Raw genomic sequence first — 20,474 nt, forward strand, 5'->3', positions numbered from 1 at the left:
TTACAGATCTGCCAAATGATTAAAGTTTACTTCAAAAGAAACTCAAATTCCGCAAGCCATATTTCTGTGTTTACTGTGTATTTGAAGAAAGTCATATACTTCCACCAGAGCTCCTTTTCTGATAATATTGAACTTGAGTTGAGCTTAATTGTAGCCCAATTAAAAAGGAACTAAACCCTCTCGTCTGTTTCCCAAAACAGTTACATTCAAGACATGTCTCTGAGGATAATTGCCATAGTTGCCAGTGTGCTTATGCCGAGTCTCAACCAATTTTAAAGCCCATAAATGGGCCTTAAACGAGTTTGTTTCACAACTGAGCCTGGGAGAGATTTATTTTTGCCAATGATAAATACTCAACCTTCCTACAGTCGGTACTTTTTTGGTTCAGATTTATAGATAATCTGTTCTTGGTTTGGACTGGTTCATCATTTCAATTAAACCAATTAATTGAGGCTATCAATGTCAACTCCATGAACCTGCGTTTCACGGTTACTTTTGACAATGCACAGATCCCATTCTTGGATCTGTTGATTGTCAAGAACCCTGATGAAACGTTGGTTACAGACCTCTATCATAAGCCAACAGCAGGCAACACTTTGCTGCATGCCTCCAGTGCTCATCCCAAGCCTCTCTTGTGCAGTATCCCATATGCGCAGTATTTACGACTGCGCAGGAACTGCGCACAAGAGTAGGATTTCCACATCCAGGCAGCTGCCCTGCGGGGTGCCTTTGGCCAATTATGGCTCAGGGGGACTAAGTCCACGCCCCACACTATATAAGGCTGCCTGCATGTCGGCCCTGTGTAGTGTGTTGTTGGCGTGGACAAAGAGAGAGTGTCATTTAGATTAAGCAGGCAGGCAGACAGGTTATTCAGTTAGCTGTAGTGCATTTAAAATATATATACAGTCTCATATATATATATATGAACTGTATCGAGTGTAGCCAAGCCTATATCTGACTGAAGGCCATTCCTGGTGTACTTTTTCTAATATACTTCAGTCAGGCAGGTTATTCAGTTAGCTGCAGTGTAGGGATGAGCTTCGAGTTCGAGTCAAACTCATGTTCGACTCGAACATCGGTTGTTCACCAGTTCGCCGAACAGCGAACAATTTGGGGTGTTCGCGCAAATTCGAAAGCCGCAGAACACCCTTTAAAAGTCTATGGGAGAAATCAAAAGTGCTAATTTTAAAGGCTGACATGCATGGTATTGTCATAAAAAGTGTTTGGGGACCTGGGTCCTGCCTCAGGGGACATGGATCAATGCAAAAAAAAAGTTTTAAAAACGGCCGTTTTATCGGGAGCAGTGATTTTAATAATGCTTAAAGTGAAACAATAAAAGTGTAATATTCCTTTAAATTTCGTACCTGGGGGTGTCTCCAGGCTCCAGAAGGCGGGAATTACAATTCCGACCGCGCCACATCACTTTGAGATCCCCACTCGGGCGGGCGGCTCTCCTCTCCTTCTCTGGCTGCCTGCCTGCTATGTCACATGATGGGCGCACCGCACACTACGGCTGAGGCTGAGCTGAACTCAACTGCAGGGCACATTAAGTCTGTCTCCTGGTCAGGTAGGTGACAGTCAGTGTATGTATGTCAGGGAGGTTACTATGTATGTCAGGTAGGTGAGGTCAGTGTATGTATGTCAGGTAGTTGAAGTCAGTGTATGTATGTCAGGTAGGTGAGGTCAGTGTATGTATGTCAGGTAGGTGAGGTCAGTGCATGTATGTCAGGTGGGTCAGTGCATGTATGTCAGGTAGGTGAGGTCAGTGTATGTATGTCAGGTAGGTGAGGTCTGTGTATGTATGTCAGGTAGGTCAGTGTATGTATGTCAGCTAGGTGAGATCAGTGTATGTATGTCAGGTAGGTCAGTGTATCTATGTCAGGTAGGTGAGGTCAGTGTATGTTTATCAGGTAAATGAGGTCAGCGTATGTATGTCAGGTAGGTAAGTGTATGTATGTCAGGTAGGTCAGTGTATGTATGTCAGGTAGGTGAGTGTATGTATGTCAGGTAGGTGAGGTGAGTGTATGTATGTCAGGTAGGTGAGTGTATGTATGTCAGGTAGGTGAGGTGAGTGTATGTATGTCAGATAGGTGAGGTGAGTATATGTATGTCAGGTAGGTGAGTGTATGTATGTCAGGTAGGTGAGTGTATGTATGTCAGGTAGGTGAGGTCAGTGTATGTCAAGTAGGTGAGTGTATGTATGTCAGGTAGGTGAGGTGAGTGCATGTATGTCAGGTAGGTGAGGTCAGGTAGGTCAGTGTTACGGTCAGTGTGTCAGGTAGCTGAGTTTAGTGGTCATCATTGATGGATCCCCCCCCGGTGCCAGCCGAGGAATTCAGGCTGAAGCCCCTGGTCTTTTGCCACCTAGCAACGACCCCTGCCTGTATGGTAATAATGAAGAAAGGTCATTTAGTGGGATGGGAACTAGCTCCTTCATAGTGAACTGTCTAGTTCCCATCCTTATACATGACCTGACCACTAGGGGGCAAAAAGGTTTTTCTGTGGGATGGGAACTAGCCAGTTCACATTGAGCAAGCTAGTTCCCATCCTCAGAATTGACTAGGTGAATCTGGAGGATGGGAACTAGTCGCAACCCACACAGAAAGTCTCTATGGAATACAGACAGGAAGTGATGTCAGCCACAGACAGGAAGTGATGTCAGTCACAGAGAGGAAGTTCTGGGTGAAAGGTGAATTGTGAGGCAGTAGAGAGGAGACATTGCTGGAAGTGGCAGCAGAGGAGGTAATAAGATCTTATTTTCTAGTTACACCCAGTAAGCCCCCCGTCATGTCCGTCCTCTTCCTCCATAGTCACTGTGACGTCTTTAATCTCCAGCAGATGATGATACACACATATATAATGTGTAAATGTAGATTAACCCCTTCAGGGTCAGAACATTTCACAATTTACGGGGTTGGAACATTCTCTTTATTTTGGAGATAAATTCTAGTAATATGGTCCTCTAAACAAACATCACTGACAATAAATAGACAAGACAATGACCATCCTGACCATACATGGCCTACAAAGGGCAATTATTAAACTACACAGGCAGCAAATTGGCAATCATTACAATATGCAGCCAACACAATGATGGAGTGCAGGGGTCAGGATTATGGAGCATAGAGCCCCTTACATTGCTGGTCAGGAGGAAGAAAACATTCCCCAGCCTGCCATGGAGAATATGTTCCATCATTGGTGTCAGAGGGAGGAAAATACTGAGGGCTCTGAGGAAAGTAGAGGGGCTGAGGGGTCTTTGAGGAGGTAGTGGGACTAAAGTCTCTGGGACCCCTGAAGAGGAATTGTAGATGAAGGACTTTGGGGTCTTCTCAGGAAGTGATAGCGCTGAACAACTCTAAGAGGTTAGTGGGCCTGAAGGGCTGTGGTGGTCTCTGAGGGGGTAATCAGTGGTAGCCAGGTTGTAAGTCTCTGAGGTAAGAGGGGGATTTAGGGCTCATAGGAGCTCTTGGTCTCTGATGGTCCTCCCAGCTCACTAGCACTTACTTTTATGACCTCCTTAGAGAACTCCTGCCAGCAATGATGGAAACCTTAACCTCACCGTCTCACTGGTCAAGAAATATATTGCAGGACACAAAATAGACCAAGACCAAGAGAACAACCCCTCCCCACTGCTGTCCTTTTCCTACCCACACTGGATTGCTATTGGAGAGAACAGAACAGCTCCCCCACAGCTCTCTACTCCACCAGTAGCATCCTCCTGTTATCCAATCCAATCCCCTCTCTTACTGCAGAGAGTGACAGTGACATCACTCCTGTCAGTCAGCAGGCTGCCAGAGATTGGAGCCTTGCAGCCAGAGGTATGCTGATTAGTCGGCAACTCTAGCCAAAAGTCCTGATGACCCTACATTGACCTCATAGCACTGCCTCAGAGCAAACAAATCAAAGAAATATTGTATTTATCATTCCTTGTCTGCAGATCTAAAACTCACCGAATTCAGTTCAGAAACCAAAAAAACTCAACAGACAAAAGAGAATTTTTGGTCCGGCAGGCCAAGAGGGTCCCAGGACCTCAAAAATGTAGCAAACACTAAACAGTCCATATTAAATATGTTCCCATGGGGGCAGTAGTTCTTCAATATACAGCAACCCTCCTATTATCCCCCTCAAATCCACATCCTATTGTGTGACCAATAACATCCAAATAATTCTTAATTTCATTTACCAAAATTATCTGTCTAAAAGGAGACCTGTATAGATCAAATGATGGTGCCAAAAAGAATGGAGGAGAACCAGAGTCACATGACTGAGAAGATACTAAACTTCACCCTGGAGATCATCTGCCTGCTGACCGGAGAGGTGAGGAGGATTCTGGGAGGTCACATGACATCACTCTTATCTCTATTAATAAAACACAGACCTGACCGGAGAGAGGTAAGAAGGATTCTGGGATTTTAACATGATTTTCCTATTGGTTCTCCAATCCAGAGATTTCCTCTTGTGAAGTCAGGTAATCATATGACCATTACAACGCCTCCATGTGACTCCCTAAAACCTGAGAGACACAGCATGCAGAAGATTCTAGAAGTCACCAAGAAGATGGTGGAGCTGCTGACAGGAGAGGTGAGAGGTGCTGGGAATTCTGGGACATTATCCAGTAACAGACAAGGGATGTGTCTGGATGGTGACTGTATCATTGTGTGTGTCAGGTTTCTATAAGGTGTCAGGATGTCACTGTCTATTTCTCCATGGAGGAGTGGGAGTATTTAGAAGGACACAAGGATCTCTACAAGAACGTCATGATAGACAATAAGCCGCCCCTCACATCATCGGGTAAGAGGAGACTTTATTGTAAAGGAGAGAGCAGTACGGAGGGTCGACCTAGATCCCCCATCATCTGATAAACACATAGAAACAATGTATTCAGTCAGTGTGTGTGTTTCCTACAGATGGATCCAGTAATGAGAACCCACCAGAGAGATGTCCCCGTCTTCTGTATTCCCAGGATTCCACACAGGAAGGTCACACCATCCCTCACCATCATCAGGTAGATGAGGAACAATCACTGATAGTATCATTAGGATCTGTACATTATCTGCATTGTAACAATTTATATCATTTTTATTATATATTCAGAGTGGAAACCTGAGAGATTCTGAAGTTGAGGGTAAAGCAGAAGAAGAAGAGACGTGTGTGAGGGGTGATCAGCAGTCTATGGAGGAGGATGGGATAACGGGGACATTTATAGAGGAGGACACTCCTACAGAGATCAGCACAGGTGGGTCATTAACACTAAATACATTCCTCCACCCCTACTGCTCACTGATTGGTCCACAGTAGGGCAAGGTCTGGGTGATATCAGCCTGTTGCCACTGATTGCTGAATACCAATAATATGATTCCTGACCATTACACTATATAATTTATATTGTACATTACCTACTCCTGACTCCTGCACTATATACTCTATGTTGTACACTACATCAGTGCTCATCAACCCTGTCCTCAGGGCCCACTAACAGGCCAGGTTTTATGTATTACTTTGGGAAGATGCATACTAGAAAGCTGCAATCACTGAGCAGCAAATGATATCACCTGTGATTTATTTCAGTTATCTTGCAAACCTGGCCTGTTAGTGGGCCCTGAGGACAGGGTTGATGACCACAGCATTACATAATTCTGATACTGTGTAGTCTTAACATTTGTACCCTATATAATATGTTGTACATTACATAGGCCTTACTTTTGCACCCATTTCCTACCAGCTGGTCATTTTATGTCTGATGATTTGATTGGAGCACAGACTTTTACATGTTGATAATAATGTGATAACATTCTCAAACTTTGGAACCTTAAAGGGGGGTTCCGGCCAGGAAAAAAAATGTAAAAGATAGCAGCTACAAACACTGTAGCTGCTGACTTTTAATAAGCACACTTACCTGTCCTGGCCGACCCGTCCCTCGGCTCTCAGGTTCCGGCACCGCCATTCGAACTAAGGGAAACAGGCAGTGGAGCCATGCGGCTTCACTGCCCTTTTCCTACTGCACATGCGCGAGTCGTGCAGCGCTTTGTAAATGGGACGCGATGTGTTGTGGGACACACACAGTTCCCATAACACACCGCGCCCCATTCCCCAGAAGACAATGCGGGGAGGAGAAGACTGAACATCACCGTGGCGTAGGAAGAGGCAGATTAGGAAGACTAACAACAGCCATTTCAGATGAGTTACATTTTTTTTTTTCCTCCAATTTTTTAGGAATTTTTTTTATGCAATTTTTTTTTTTTAGGGTGGACATCCACTTTAAATAGAAAGTGATAATGAAGGAGGAGCCAATAACCCAATGATGGTGGTCTTCAGGATCAGTCCAGTCCTCATCTTGGTTTTTCTCCCCCATCCTCACTCTCTGACCTCTGGTGGGGCTCAGCCCCGCTGTTATTCATGACAAAATCATGGACTAAATAAGGAAGTGCAGGACTTCTTGTGTTAGGAAGATGGCAATGAGTGATAGAGGGGGTGGGGACATTCGTCCTATAATCCCCTCATCACTGTTACTCCTTTCTCGTTACTCCTTTCTCCCTCATCACTGTTACACAGTTCTCATTGTTTCCTCACTCTCTAAGGTCCATGAATAAAGAAATGAACTGGTAGGAGATCAGAGGACCCATTTTCTAGTTACCTTGAGGGGGGAATTGCAAGATCCTCAGAGACAAAACTGTCTGATGTGGGCGGAGTCCTGGTTTAGGGGAACCAATCTGCTCATGTCTAGTAATAATCTTTTTATTTCTATTTTAGTAGATGGATGGGAGATGAGGAAAACCTCAGAGGATTGTCTCACTTTGTCTCCAGACTGTGAAGTAGAAGATGAGGACATCACACAGTATAGTCCAGGAGAAAACCCGACTACCTCAAATGTCCATCCGGCACCACACAGTGTAGATGGACCATCGTCTTCCTCTTATCCTGAGGAACCTCAGACTGTGAGGGTCGGTGCCGTCCTTCCAACAGATAAGAGGTTTTCCTGTACTGAGTGCGGGAAGTGTTTTTGTTTTAAATCCAAACTTAATGAGCATAAAAGAACTCACACAGGTGAAAAGCCATATTCCTGTCCTGACTGTGGGAAGTGTTTCCGTTTTAGGTCCCATCTTCTTGTACATCAGAGATGCCACACAGGTGAGAAGCCCTATTCCTGTCCTGAGTGTGGGAAATGTTTTTCACATAAGGTCAGTTTTCAAACACACCAGAGATTGCACACGGGGGAGAAGCCGTATTCCTGTCCTGAGTGCGGAAAGTGTTTTTCAGACAAGTCCAAGCTTTACACACATCAGAGATCTCAGACAGGGGAGATCTCTGAGTGCAGGAAATGTTTTTCAGTGAAATCCAGTTCTTACAGACATTAGAGAACTCACACGGGGCAGAAGCTGTATTCCTGTCCTGAGTGCGGGAAATGTTTTTCACAGAAGTTCCATATTTACGCACATCAGAGATCCCACACGGGAGAGAAGCCATATTCCTGTCCTGAGTGCGGGAAATGTTTTTCACAGAAGTCCCATATTTACACACATCAGAGATCTCACACGGGAGAGAAGCCATATTCAAGTCCTGAGTGCGGGAAATGTTTTTCACAGAAGTCCCATATTTACACACATCAGAGATCTCACACAGGGGAGAAGCCGTATTCCTGTCCTGAGTGCGGGAAATGTTTTTCACAGAAGTCCCATATTTACACACATCAGAGATCTCACACAGGGGAGAAGCCGTATTCCTGTCCTGAGTATGCAAAGTGATTTTCAGACAAGTCCAGTCTTTTCACACATCAGAGATCTCACACGGGGCAGAAGCCATATTCCTGTCCTGAGTGTGGGAAATGTTTTTCACAGAAGTCCCATCTTAACAGACATCAAAGATCACACACAAGGCAGAAGCCGTATTCCTGTCCTGAGTGCAGGAAATGCTTTTTACAGAAGTCCAATCTTTTCACACATCAGAGATTGCACACAGGGGAGAGGCTGTATTCCTATCCTGAGTGCGGGAAATGTTTTTCAGTGAAGTCCAGTCTTAACATACATCAGAGATCTCACATGGGGGAGAAGTCGTATTCCTGTCCTGAGTGTGGGAATTTTTTTTTCAGATAAGTCTCATCTTTACACACATCAGAGATCTCACACAGGGGAGAAGCCATTTTCCTGTCCTGAGTGCGGGAAATGTTTTTCAGTAAAGTCCAGTCTTTCCAGACATAAGAGATCTCACACGGGGGGGAGAAGCTACTTTCCTGTCCTGAGTGAGGGAATTGTTCCTCACTGAAGTCCTGTCTTCCTGTACATCAGAGATCCCACACAACCCTTGAGGTCTATTAGTGCCTTGAGTGTGAGAAATGTCTTCTATATGAATGTTGCTGGACATCACAGCTCTCATGTGGGGAAGAAGCACAGCCTGATATACACCTCAGATATACTCCATGGCTGATCTTCATCATGTAAGAAACAGTTCATAAGGAGATCAGAGATCACCAAAGACATGGATGAAGTGTTGTACAGTGTTGGCCATTGATAGCAGGAGAAAAATAAAAATGGAGTCATTACCTTTCATTGGCTGAGTCCATTTTGCGGTGGAAGCTTTCACAAACACTTTGAGGTCTATTTTTGTTATGGGAATATTTCTGATTGTGACTCTAAAAACAAAAGTTAATACTGCAATTGCAAGAACAGATTCACAGGACACAATCACTGTGTTTAAAACGTCCGTTCATAACCAAATTTATTATTACATGTTATTTTATACATAGATAAGAAAGGGGTGGTGTGAGATGTCATTAAAAAATAACTAAGATAGTGCTCTTGAACGTGGGAATTGAAAAAATTCCACCGCTGCACAGGAAATGATTCTCAGGCTCTGGAGTTCCCCAGAACCCCCTAAGGTAATAGAAGCGATACGTACACTATCCATGCACTTCACCTATGAGAGTATGCTGGCACACATAGAAGGAAAGTACACCACATTTTTACCTGACTGGCAGCCATGGATAAACTAGTACAAAACCCAGAAAACTAAATGTGACTGAGTTTGGTTAAATATCCATACTCTCATCCTTACCAGATATTGAGTAACCCCTCTTCTCTATAATCTCTATGTTGATCCATATTTACCTACCACTTTTTCTCTTAGTTCGGAGCAGTTAGCTACTGGTGAATTTTGGCTAATAGAATTGCTTTGTTGAACCTATGTTACACTGTTATAATAGAAAGACAATCTTGTGGGGGATATGCCCCTCCTCCAGTCACAGTAAGTTCCCAAAGGGGTGACTGGTAGAGAGGAGAGGCTCCCCCTACACTGTATATTCCATCTGAAACTATGTGAACACTATATAGATGCACAATTCTGTTAGCTGTACTCATATACGTTTTTGTCTACAGTTCAAGTGTATGTCATATGATGTTCACCTATGTAAGTTGAAAATATTAAATAAAAACTATTTGAAAAAAAAAAATAACTAATAAAAATATGTTATTAAAAGCTAGCAAATACAACAATTGCAAAAGTAAAATCTTGAGAGGGTAGGGAGAGAGAGAGCTTCTAGCAGAAGTTGTGTTTGTGTGTTAGGTGAAGGTTACAGAACACATTTCAACATTGCAGAACAAGATGGATGCTTAAATGAACAATACAGTGAAAGTCCATGTCATTTCCCTCCTTTTGTTTATTTATTTGACACTATTCTTCTCCATGTTACATTCAGCCGATTGCTGGTAACTCCTGCTGCATCGGTGCAGAGAAACGGCGTCCTGTTCAGCTCTCTTTTCTCAGAATAATAGGTTCATCAGGGCTGGTGGACCATCTGTTGGTACAGTGGGTAATCACACAGAGGCATAGCCTGATGAGGAAGTAAATAACATTATAGTTCTTCCACTCCAAAATACAAAGCCATGGTTTCCAGTAATTTACAAAATTTTTATTTTTTGAAGGATTTTTATGCATGATTTAAAATGTAAATTATATATCTGTATCTTTTTAAAATTGCAACTGAATATAATTGTATATGTTATCAATGAGTCTAAGCTCTTTTTTCTGTTTCCCTTTATCATGGTCTCCTGCTTTAATTTTTAAATAATTTTCCCTCCCCATCTATTAGACAAGCAGGGGTTTTATAACTATTTTTTTATCTGCCAAGTTCAAGCTCTAAGCCAGGTGTTCTATTAATTAATGGGTACAGGAGATTTGTGTTTATTTTCATACATTATCACACGGGCAGTCTAGTTTTTTCTCTATGCTGCTTCACTTGAGTATTAGGGTTGTGGAAATAGTGGGGACATGTAGATCCTGTTATGATATCATCTGTTCATAAGGTCAAACACGAGGCACCTTAACGCAGGGTGTTTATGAATATGAAAAAAAAACAAAAAAACAAATCAAATAGATAGAAGAAAAAAATACATTTTGTTTATTATCATAATGAAAAACACAAATAAATGTATTCAACTTTATTATTGTAAAACATTTCTTCATTCAGTATAAACAATCCTGCATAGTATACAACTATAATACAAAATGTTTTGAATCACCAAAGGACACCACACCCCTAATATAATTATACAACAAAAAATAGAAATAGATGGGGCTTTTAAGGTATCAAAAAATGCATTTGAAAATCATACAACCTAATGACAAAATCACATACAGTATCTCACAAAAGTGAGTTCACCCCTCACATTTTTGTAAATATTTTATTATATCTTTTCATGTGACAACACTGAAGAAATGACACTTTGCTACAATGTAAAGTAGTGAGTGTACAGCTTGTATAACAGTGTAAATTTGCTGTCCCCTCAAAATAACTCAACACACAGCCATTAATGTCTAAACCGCTGGCAACAAAAGTGAGTACATCCCTAAGTGAAAATGTCGAAATTGGGCCAAATTAGCCATTTTCCCTCCCCGGTGTCATGTGACTCATTAGTGTTACAATGTCTCAGGTGTGAATGTGGAGCAGGTGTGTTAAATTTGGTGTTATCGCTCTCACTCTCTCATACTGGTCACTGGAAAATCAACATGTCACCTCATGGCAATGAACTCTCTGAGGATCTGAAAAAAAGAATTGTTGCACTACATAAAGATGGCCTAGGCTATAAGAAGATTGCCAGGACCCTGAAACAGAGCTGCAGCATGTTGGCCAAGACCATACAGCGATTTAACAGGACAGGTTCCACTCAGAACAGGCCTCACCATGGTCGACCAAAGAAGTTGAGTGCACGTGCTCAGCAACATATCTGGAGGTTGTCTTTAGGAAATAGACGTATGAGTGCTGCCAGCATTGCTGCAGAGGTTGAAGGGGATGGGGGTCAGCCTGTCAGTGCTCAGACCATACGCCGCACACTGCATAAAATTGGTCTGCATGGCTGTCGTCCCAGAAGAAAGCCTCCTCTAAAGATGATGCACAAGAAAGCCTGCAAACAGTTTGCTGAAGACAAGCAGACTAAGGACATGGATTACTGGAACCATGTCCTGTGGTCTGATGAGACCAAGATAAACTTATTTGGTTCAGATGGTGTAAAGTGTGTGTGGAGGAAACCAGGTGAGGAGTACAAAGACAAGTGTGTCTTGCCTACAGCCAAGCATGGTGGTGGGAGTGTCATGGTCTGGGGCTGCATGAGTGCTGCCAGCACTGGGGAGCTACAGTTCATTGAGGGAACCATGAATGCCAACATGTACTGTGACATACTGAAGCAGAGCATGATCCCCTCCCTTCAGAGACTGGGCCGCAGGGCAGTATTCCAAAATGATAACGACCCCAAACACACCTCCAGGACGACCACTGCCTAGAAAGAATAAACCTCAATAGTGGGATTTTAAGGGCAATTAGAGAGAAAATAGAAAAAATCTTTATAGAAAAATAAATAAAATGAATTTATTAATGTACAAAGTTTAAAAACAGATAGCAAAAAAAACAACACAAAAAAAAGGCATTTACATGGATAATATATTGAATGATCATATTTAACAGTAGTGGCAAATGAATCCCACTGGACAAATGAACATCATCCATGAGGACTCTCACTCATGGATGATGTTCATTTGTGCAGTGGGATTCATAGAGAACTAATACCCTGGAGGAATCCAAAAGTCATCTTCTGGACTTTATTCAGAGTATCGTTCATGGAGTTAAAACCAGAAGTACTGTAGACTCAGGAAGTGGTGGCTAACAAGAAGAAGGAAAGATGCATTACATAAAGAGAATGATGCAAGATGGAAGTTTTATTAACAAAGGCTTCTTTTATGATCTGGTTTCAATGTTGTATTCTTCATCATTTAAAACACTGGAAGTTATTCAGAGTGACTTCCCGGTGCAGTGCAGCATTTCACATGGAAACCGGAATAAAGATGTACATAATTTAACTGTTTAATGACTGTCTGCGTGTCGTATCTGGTTGGGAAAAAGGGGGTAATGGAACAAGCTTCAGGGAAGAACAAACTATTCGCCGCTCCCACGGGAGTAGGGCGCTTCACTTAAAATCCCACTATTGAGGTTTATTCTTTCTATATATTGAGGGATGTTGGCAATTCTTTCGCATCACTTCTTGGGAGTTCCTTTCTTTCAGATGACTACTGCCTTGCTAAAGAAACTGAGAGTAAAGGTAATGAACTGGCCAAGCATGTCTCCAAACCTAAACCCTATTGAGCATCTGTGGGACATCCTCAAACGGAAGGTGGAGGAGCGCAAGGTCTCTAACATCCACCAGCTCCGTGATGTCATCATGGAGGAGTGGAAATGGACTCCAGTGGAAACCTGTGAAGTTCTGGTGAACTCCATGCCCAAGAGGGTTAAGGCAGTGCTGGAAAATAATGGTGACCACAATATTGACACTTTGGGCCCAATTTGGACATTTTCACTTAGGGGTGTACTCACTTTTGTTGCCAGCGGTTTAGACATTAATGGATGTGTGTTGTTATTTTGAGGGGACAGCAAATTTACACTGTTATACAAGCTGTACACTCACTACTTTACATTGTAGCAAAGTGTAATTTCTTCAGTGTTATCACATGAAAAGATAAAAGAAAATATTTACAAAAACGTGAGGGGGGTACTCACCTTTGTAAGATACTGTATAATGAAAATAAAATTACATTTATTATTAAAAAAAAACATGACCACATGAAAATAAACATTTATTGTGTATACTCACCAATATCCATAATCAAAAAGCATAGAACCTCCCTGGACTCTGTACATTGTACAAACATGATAGATACAACAAACTTATTCTAAAATAAATTTCCTTATAATAAATATTTGATAATTTTATAAATATCTTTAAAGTTCATATACAGTGGGTGCGGAAAGTATTCAGACCCCTTTAAATTTTTCACTCTTTGTTATATTGCAGCCATTTGCTAAAATCATTTAAGTTTATTTTTTTTTCCTCATTAATGTACACACAGCACCCCATATTGACAGAAAAACACAGAATTGTTGACATTTTTGCAGATTTAATAAAAAAGAAAAACTGAAATGCGTGCTCAGTCTGAAGCTGTGGAGCTTGGTGTAAGTGGAGCTGGAAGTGGGAGTTAAATACTAGAGTTAGAGTATACAAGTCTTGCTGTTTGTTTGCTGTCTGTTTGCTGTTTGTTTGCTGTCTGTATGCTGTTTGCTGTCTGTTTGCTGTTTGCTGTCTGTTTGCTGTCTGTTTGCTGTTTCTGTTTAGGGACTTAGGAGCTAAATTGAGGAAAAGGACCTCCAAGGTAGTGTTCTCAGGAATACTACCGGTACATCAAGCCACACCAGAAAGGCAGAGGGAGATTAGGGAAGTAAACAAGTGGCTGAAGAGCTGGTGTAGTAAGGAGGGGTTTGGGTTCCTGGATGACTGGGCCGACTTCTCAGTCGGTAACCGGTACTATAGAAGGGACAGACTGCACCTAAATGAGGAGGGTGCAGATCTGCTGGGAATGAAGATGGCCAAAAAGTTAGAGGGGTTTTTAAACTAGGCGATGGGGGGGAGGGTCCAGAGACAGTGATAGCCAGCACGGAAGATATTCCAGAGTGTAGTATTGGGGGCATTAGTGGTAGGTTAACCAAAGCACAAAAACACAAGGTGAGTATAGTAGCAAGTCCTAGATGCAATCTTGAAACACCCAATACGAGGACAATATGCGACCGGTCTAAACTATGTGGCATGTTCACCAATGCCAGGAGCATGGCGGACAAGATGGGTGAACTAGAGATACTGTTGTACAAGGAGGATTTGGATTTTGTGGGAATTTCAGAGACCTGGTTCAACAGCTCTCATGATTGGCTGGCAAACATTCAAGGGTATACTCTATACCGCAAGGATAGAGAGGGTAAAAAAGGGGGAGGGGTATGCCTATATATCAAGAATAATGTACAAGTGAATGTGAGAGATGACATCACTGCGGGAGCTAGGGAGGAGGTGGAATCCTTATGGGTAGAGCTCCAAAGGGATGAAGCTAAGGGGAAAATAATACTGGGAGTATGCTATAGGCCCCCTAACCTGAGGGAGGAAGTGGAGACGGATCTCCTATCACAAATTGGATTAGCAGCAAGGATGGGAAGTGTTATCATAATGGGGGATTTGAATTATCCAGACATAGACTGGGCGGAGGGAACTGCACATTCATTTAAGGCTCGCCAGTTCCTTAATGTCTTGAAGGACAATTTTATGGGTCAGATGGTAGACGCACCAACTAGAAATAAAACATTACTGGATCTACTCATTACCAACAATACAGACCTGATCACAGATGTGGAAATACGGGGCAATTTAGGTAACAGCGATCACAGGTCAATTAGTTTCAGTATAAATCACACAAATAGGAAACATGAAGGGAACACAAAGACACTGAATTTCAAAAGAGCCAACTTCCCTAAACTACAAACCTTGCTAAAAGGCATACATTGGGATAAAATATTAGGAACAAAGAATACGGAGGAGAGATGGGTTTGCTTTAAGAGCATACTAAATAAGGGCATTAGCCAATGTATCCCATTGGGTAATAAATTTAAAAGAGCGAACAAAAATCCTGGATGGCTTAACTCCAATGTAAAAATGCATATAAAAGCAAAGGAGAAGGCCTTCAAAAAATACAAGGTTGAGGGATCATCCTCAGCATTCAGACTTTATAAAGAATGCAATAAGAAATGTAAGGGTACAATTAGGACGGCTAAGATAGAACATGAAAGACACATAGCGGAGGAGAGCGAAAAAAATCCCAAGAAATTCTTTAAGTATGTAAACAGTAAAAAAGGGAGGACAGACCATATTGGCCCCATAAAGAATGAGGAAGGACATCTGGTTACAAAGGATGGGGGGATGGCAAAGGTATTGAATTTATTCTTCTCCTCAGTATTCACGAGTGAATCAGGGGGCTTCAGTAACCAAAACTGCAGTGTTTATCCTCATGACACAACACAGGAAGCACCTACATGGTTAACAGAGGACGGAATTAAAATTAGACTTGAGAAACTTAACATTAATAAATCACCGGGACCAGATGGCTTGCATCCGAGGGTACTTAGGGAACTCAGTCAAGTGATTGCCAGACCGTTGTTCCTAATTTTTACAGACAGTCTATTGACTGGAATGGTTCCAGCTGATTGGAGAAAAGCCAATGTAGCACCAATATTTAAAAAGTGCCCAAAAAACATCCCTGGGAATTACAGACCAGTTAGCCTAACATCAATAGTATGTAAACTCTTAGAGGGGATGATAAGGGACTATATACAAGATTTTAGTAATAAGAATGATATCATTAGCAGTAATCAGCATGGATTTATGAAGAATCCTTCTTGCCAAAGCAATCTATTAACCTTCTATGAGGAGGTGAGTTGCCATCTAGATAAAGGAAGGCCCGTAGACGTGGTGTATCTGGATTTTGCAAAAGCATTTGACACAGTTCCCCATAAACGTTTACTGTACAAAATAAGGTGCGTTGGCATGGACCATAGGGTGAGTACATGGATTGAAAACTGCCTACAAGGGCGTGTTCAGAGGGTGGTGATAAATGGGGAGTACTCAGAATGGTCAGGGGTGGGTAGTGGGGTTCCCCAGGGTTCTGTGCTGGGACCAATCCTATTTAATTTGTTCATAAACGATCTGGAGGATGGGATAAACAGTTCAATCTCTGTATTTGCAGACGATACTAAGCTAAGCAAGGCAATAACTTCTCCGCAGGATGTGGAAATCTTGCAAAAAGACCTGAACAAATTAATGGGGTGGGCGACTACATGGCAAATGAGGTTCAATGTAGAAAAATGTAAAATAATGCATTTGGGTGGCAAAAATATGAATGCAATCTATACACTGGGGGGAGAACCTCTGGGGGAATCTAGGATGGAAAAGGACCTGGGGGTCCTAGTAGATGATAGGCTCAGCAATGGCATGCAATGCCAAGCTGCTGCTAATAAAGCAAACAGAATATTGGCATGCATTAAAAGGGGATCAACTCCAGAGATAAAACGATAATTCTCCCGCTCTACAAGACTCTGGTCCGGCCGCACCTGGAGTATGCTGTCCAGTTCTGGGCACCAGTCCTCAGGAGGGATGTACTGGAAATGGAGCGAGTACAAAGAAGGGCAACAAAGCTAATAAAGGGTCTGGAGGATCTCAGTTATGAGGAAAGGTTGCGAGCTCTGAACTTATTCTCTCTGGAGAAGAGACGCTTGAGAGGGGATATGATTTCAATTTACAAATACTGTACTGGTGACCCCACAATAGGGATAAAACTTTTTCGCAGAAGAGAGTTTAATAAGACTCGAGGCCACTCATTACAATTAGAAGAAAAGAGGTTTAACCTTAAACTACGTAGAGGGTTCTTTACTGTAAGAGCGGAAAGGATGTGGAATTCCCTTCCACAGGCGGTGGTCTCAGCGGGGAGCATTGATAGCTTCAAGAAACTATTAGATAATCACCTGAATGACCGCAACATACAGGGATATGTAATGAAATACTGACACATAATCACACACATAGGTTGGACTTGATGGACTTGTGTCTTTTTTCAACCTCACCTACTATGTAACTATGTAACTCCATACTCCTCATCCTCCTCTTTATACTCTTCTTTATCAACAATATTATCATCCCCAAGGTTTCCACTCTGAAAGATTTAATAAAACATTAATTGTAACAAACATACTTGTGTATAAATCATAACTACCAGTAATTGTATACAGATTCCGTCGGCCCCTCCTCTCTTCTAGTCCATCCGAGGTGATGACAGATCTAGTCCCTGCAAAGCGGCGGTCATTTTACCTCTCGTGTCATGCTTCTCCCCGCCGGCCCCTCCTTCCCTCCCATCCAGCCTAGAAGCACCTGAGGTGGACGGAAGGGAAGGAGGGTCCGGCGGGGAGGAGGGTGCCATGAGAGGTAAAATGACTGTCGCATTGCAGGGACCAGATCTACCCGTCAACTAGCTGTGATTGGCAACATGCCACCTCATCAGTGCCTACCAGCGCAGCCTCAGTGTCCACCAGCAGAGAGCTCCCGGCTCTGTCCCATCCCCTCCCCTGGCCACAGACAGAAGACGGAGCAGCTCGAGCGGCCACCGCAGCCGCACTCCATTCTGCCACTCAGGCTGCTCTGTCTGGAGCTGAGTGACAGTCCCAACCGGGAGATCGCCCGGCGCTCGCGGGTGTTCGGGAGCCCGCAGTCAAATGCAGGAGACTCCAGAGACCCGCAGGAGACTTGAGAAGTCTGTATGAATTTCAAGAAGATGGAGGTTTCATGCCGACTTCCAATTGAACCGTAAAACATTTGTTGCGTGGAGATCCATGTGTGCCTCAGTCTTGCTCCTGTTAGTTGGCATGAAGTGGGCAAACAAGGACAATAAGATTGTGATTAGAGACATGGATTGTATTCTTCCTCCAACATAAACAAGAACTTCCATCATCACCAAACATGAAAATTGGTAAATGTTAACCACTTGCCGACCTTCTCATGCAGATATATTGCGGCAGGTCGGCTCTCCTGCGTGAACTTACGTACCAGTACGTCAGCCCGTAAAAGCAGTATGGCGGTGCGTGCGTGCGCCCGGCCTGCGGACTCAATGTCCGCTGGCGGCCCGCGATCCTGGTGAGGAGAGGCAGAACGGGAACTGCCTATGTAAACAATCACTGTTCTACCTAGTGACATAGCAGGGATCTACTGTTCTAAGAAAGTTCGTATCATCACAGAGTGGCACTGTGGATACGGTGCATAGATAGTTAATGCCACGTCCCGATATTGGAAATCATTAGAGACTAGTTTGGAATGATGGACTTTATAGTCCATAAAGCAGCATTAATGGGGGTGTTGCTGGTGTACTCCCTGGCAAATGCCTTAGACGTATAGGGTTGAGGAACTTCTCACTTAGTGGCAGCACAGACGCCGAATGTGGACACCCCCACTAATGCTGCTTTGGGATGCCCTAGACTGATCCAGCTTTTACTTGGCCGCATTGGATGATATCATTATCCCTGGTACAAATCTATTGCCAATTTCTTGCTGGACTTGGCTGATTCTGGATTTGCTGGATCGTATTATTCAATCCGGGGACTTTCTTTTGTGGACGTCCATTGAGGTTGAGGACAGCACAGCCCATTTACTTTATTTTACTACTTTTCTCTTTGTTTTTCCCTCTGTGGAAAATAATATGCCAAAAGCTCCTGAGGAAGCGTTACTGAACGCATAACATGTAGAGCAAGTCAAGCTATTTTTTACACTCTCCTTTAAAACCTGTTATGATTCAACAAGTTAAATGATTGAATATCTTGTTTTAACATATATTTAATATGTAGATAGTGTATTGAATTTTCTCCTAGGTATTATTTGTGAATATATGTAAGTCTATGTACATGTTTTTTAATCACATTTTTTGTAATAAATATTTAAACTCTTTTTTAACCTTTTGTGTTATGCCTATAAAGTCCATCATTCCAAACTAGTCTCTAATGATTTCCAATATGGGGACGTGGCAATAACTATCTATGCACCGTATCCACAGTGCCACTCTGTGATGATACAAACTTTCTTAGAACAGTAGATTCCTGCCATGTCACTAGGTAGAACGGTGATTGTTTACATTGGCAGTTCCCGTTCTGCCTCTCCTCGCCACGATCGCGGGACGCCAGCAGACAATGAGTCCGCGGCTGGGCGCGCGCACGCACCGCCATCCTGCTTTTACGGGCTGACGCACTGGTACGTAAGTTCACGCAGGAGAGCCGACCTGCCGCAGTATATCTGCATGAGAAGGTCGGCAAGTGGTTAACATTTACCAATTTTCATGTTTGGTGATGATGGAAGTTCTTGTTTATGTTGGAAGAAGAATACAACCCATGTCTCTAATCACAATCTTATTGTCCTTGTTTGCCCACCTTCATGCCAACTAACAGGACCAAGACTGAGGCACACATGGATCTCCACACAACAAATGTTTTACGTTTCAATGGTATGTCGGCATTAAACCTCCATCTTCTTGAAAATCATACAGACTTCTCAAGTCTCCCACGGGTCGCGTAAGTCTCCCGCATTTTACTGCGGGCTCCCGAACACCCGCGAGCGTTCTCCTGGTTGGGACTGTCACTCAGCTCCAGACAGAGCAGCCCGAGTGGCCGAATGGAGTACAGCTGCGGCGGCCGCTCGAGCTGCTCCGTCTTCTGTCTGTGGCCAGGGGAGGGGGCGGGACAGAGCCGGGAGCGCTCTGCTGGTGGACACTAAGGCTGCGCTGGTAGGCACTGATGAGGTGGCATGTTGCCAATCACAGCTAGCTGACGGGTAGATCTGGTCCCTGCAAAGTCATTTTACCTCTCGTGGCACCCTCCTCCCCGCCGGCCCCTCCTTCCCTTCCGTCCACATCAGGTGCTTCTAGGCTGGACGAGAGGGAAGGAGGGGCCGGTGGGCAGGAGTGTGCCACGAGAGGTAAAATGACCACCGCTTTGCAGGTACCAGATTTGACATCACCTCGGAGGGACTAGAAGAGAGGAGGGGACGGCGGAATCTGTATACAATTACTGGTAGTTATGATTTATACACAAGTATGTTTGTTACAATTAATGTTTTATTAAATATTTCAGTGTGGAAACCTCAGGGATGATAATATTGTTGATAAAGAAGAGTATAAAGAGGAGGGCGATAATGTAATAATAAATTTGGTTATGAACGGACATTTTAAACACAGTGATTGCGTCCTGTGAATCTGTTCTTGCAATTGTAGTATTAACTTTTGTTTTTACAGTCACAATCAGAAATATTCCCATAACAAAAATTGATCTCAAAGTGTTTGTGAAAGCTTCCACCATAAAATGTACTCAGCCAATGAAAGGTAATGACTCCATTTTTATTTTTCTCCTGCTATCAATGGCCAACACGGTACAACACTTCATCCATGTCTTTAGTGATATCTGATCTACTTATGAACTCTTTTTTACATGATGAAGATCAGCCATGGAGTATATCTGAGGTGTATATCAGGCTGTGCTTCTTCCCCACATGAGTGCTGTGATGTCCAGCAACATTCATATAGAAGACATTTCCCAC

The 20,474-nt window shown here is 43.0% G+C and overlaps 2 protein-coding genes across 2 annotated transcripts; both read left to right on the forward strand.

Annotated features, from left to right (window-relative positions):
• Positions 1-4,245: 4,245 nt before the first annotated feature.
• LOC141108865 (oocyte zinc finger protein XlCOF7.2-like) lies at positions 4,246-4,859 on the forward strand. Its single transcript, XM_073600836.1, has 3 exons — positions 4,246-4,392; positions 4,449-4,581; positions 4,668-4,859. The coding sequence occupies exons 2-3, from the start codon at positions 4,477-4,479 to the stop codon at positions 4,857-4,859; spliced, it is 297 nt and encodes a 98-aa protein (XP_073456937.1). The 5' UTR covers positions 4,246-4,392; positions 4,449-4,476.
• A 237-nt stretch (positions 4,860-5,096) lies between these two features.
• Positions 5,097-20,206, forward strand: LOC141108866 (uncharacterized). The gene is made up of 3 exons (XM_073600837.1): positions 5,097-5,236; positions 6,751-7,261; positions 20,173-20,206. Exons 1-3 carry the CDS (start codon positions 5,173-5,175, stop codon positions 20,204-20,206), a joined length of 609 nt encoding a protein of 202 aa, XP_073456938.1. The 5' UTR covers positions 5,097-5,172.
• The last annotated feature ends 268 nt before the right edge of the window (positions 20,207-20,474 follow it).

Source organism: Aquarana catesbeiana, linkage group LG09 (genome assembly GCF_042186555.1).
Source record: "Aquarana catesbeiana isolate 2022-GZ linkage group LG09, ASM4218655v1, whole genome shotgun sequence".
Taxonomy (NCBI): Eukaryota; Metazoa; Chordata; class Amphibia; order Anura; family Ranidae; genus Aquarana; species Aquarana catesbeiana.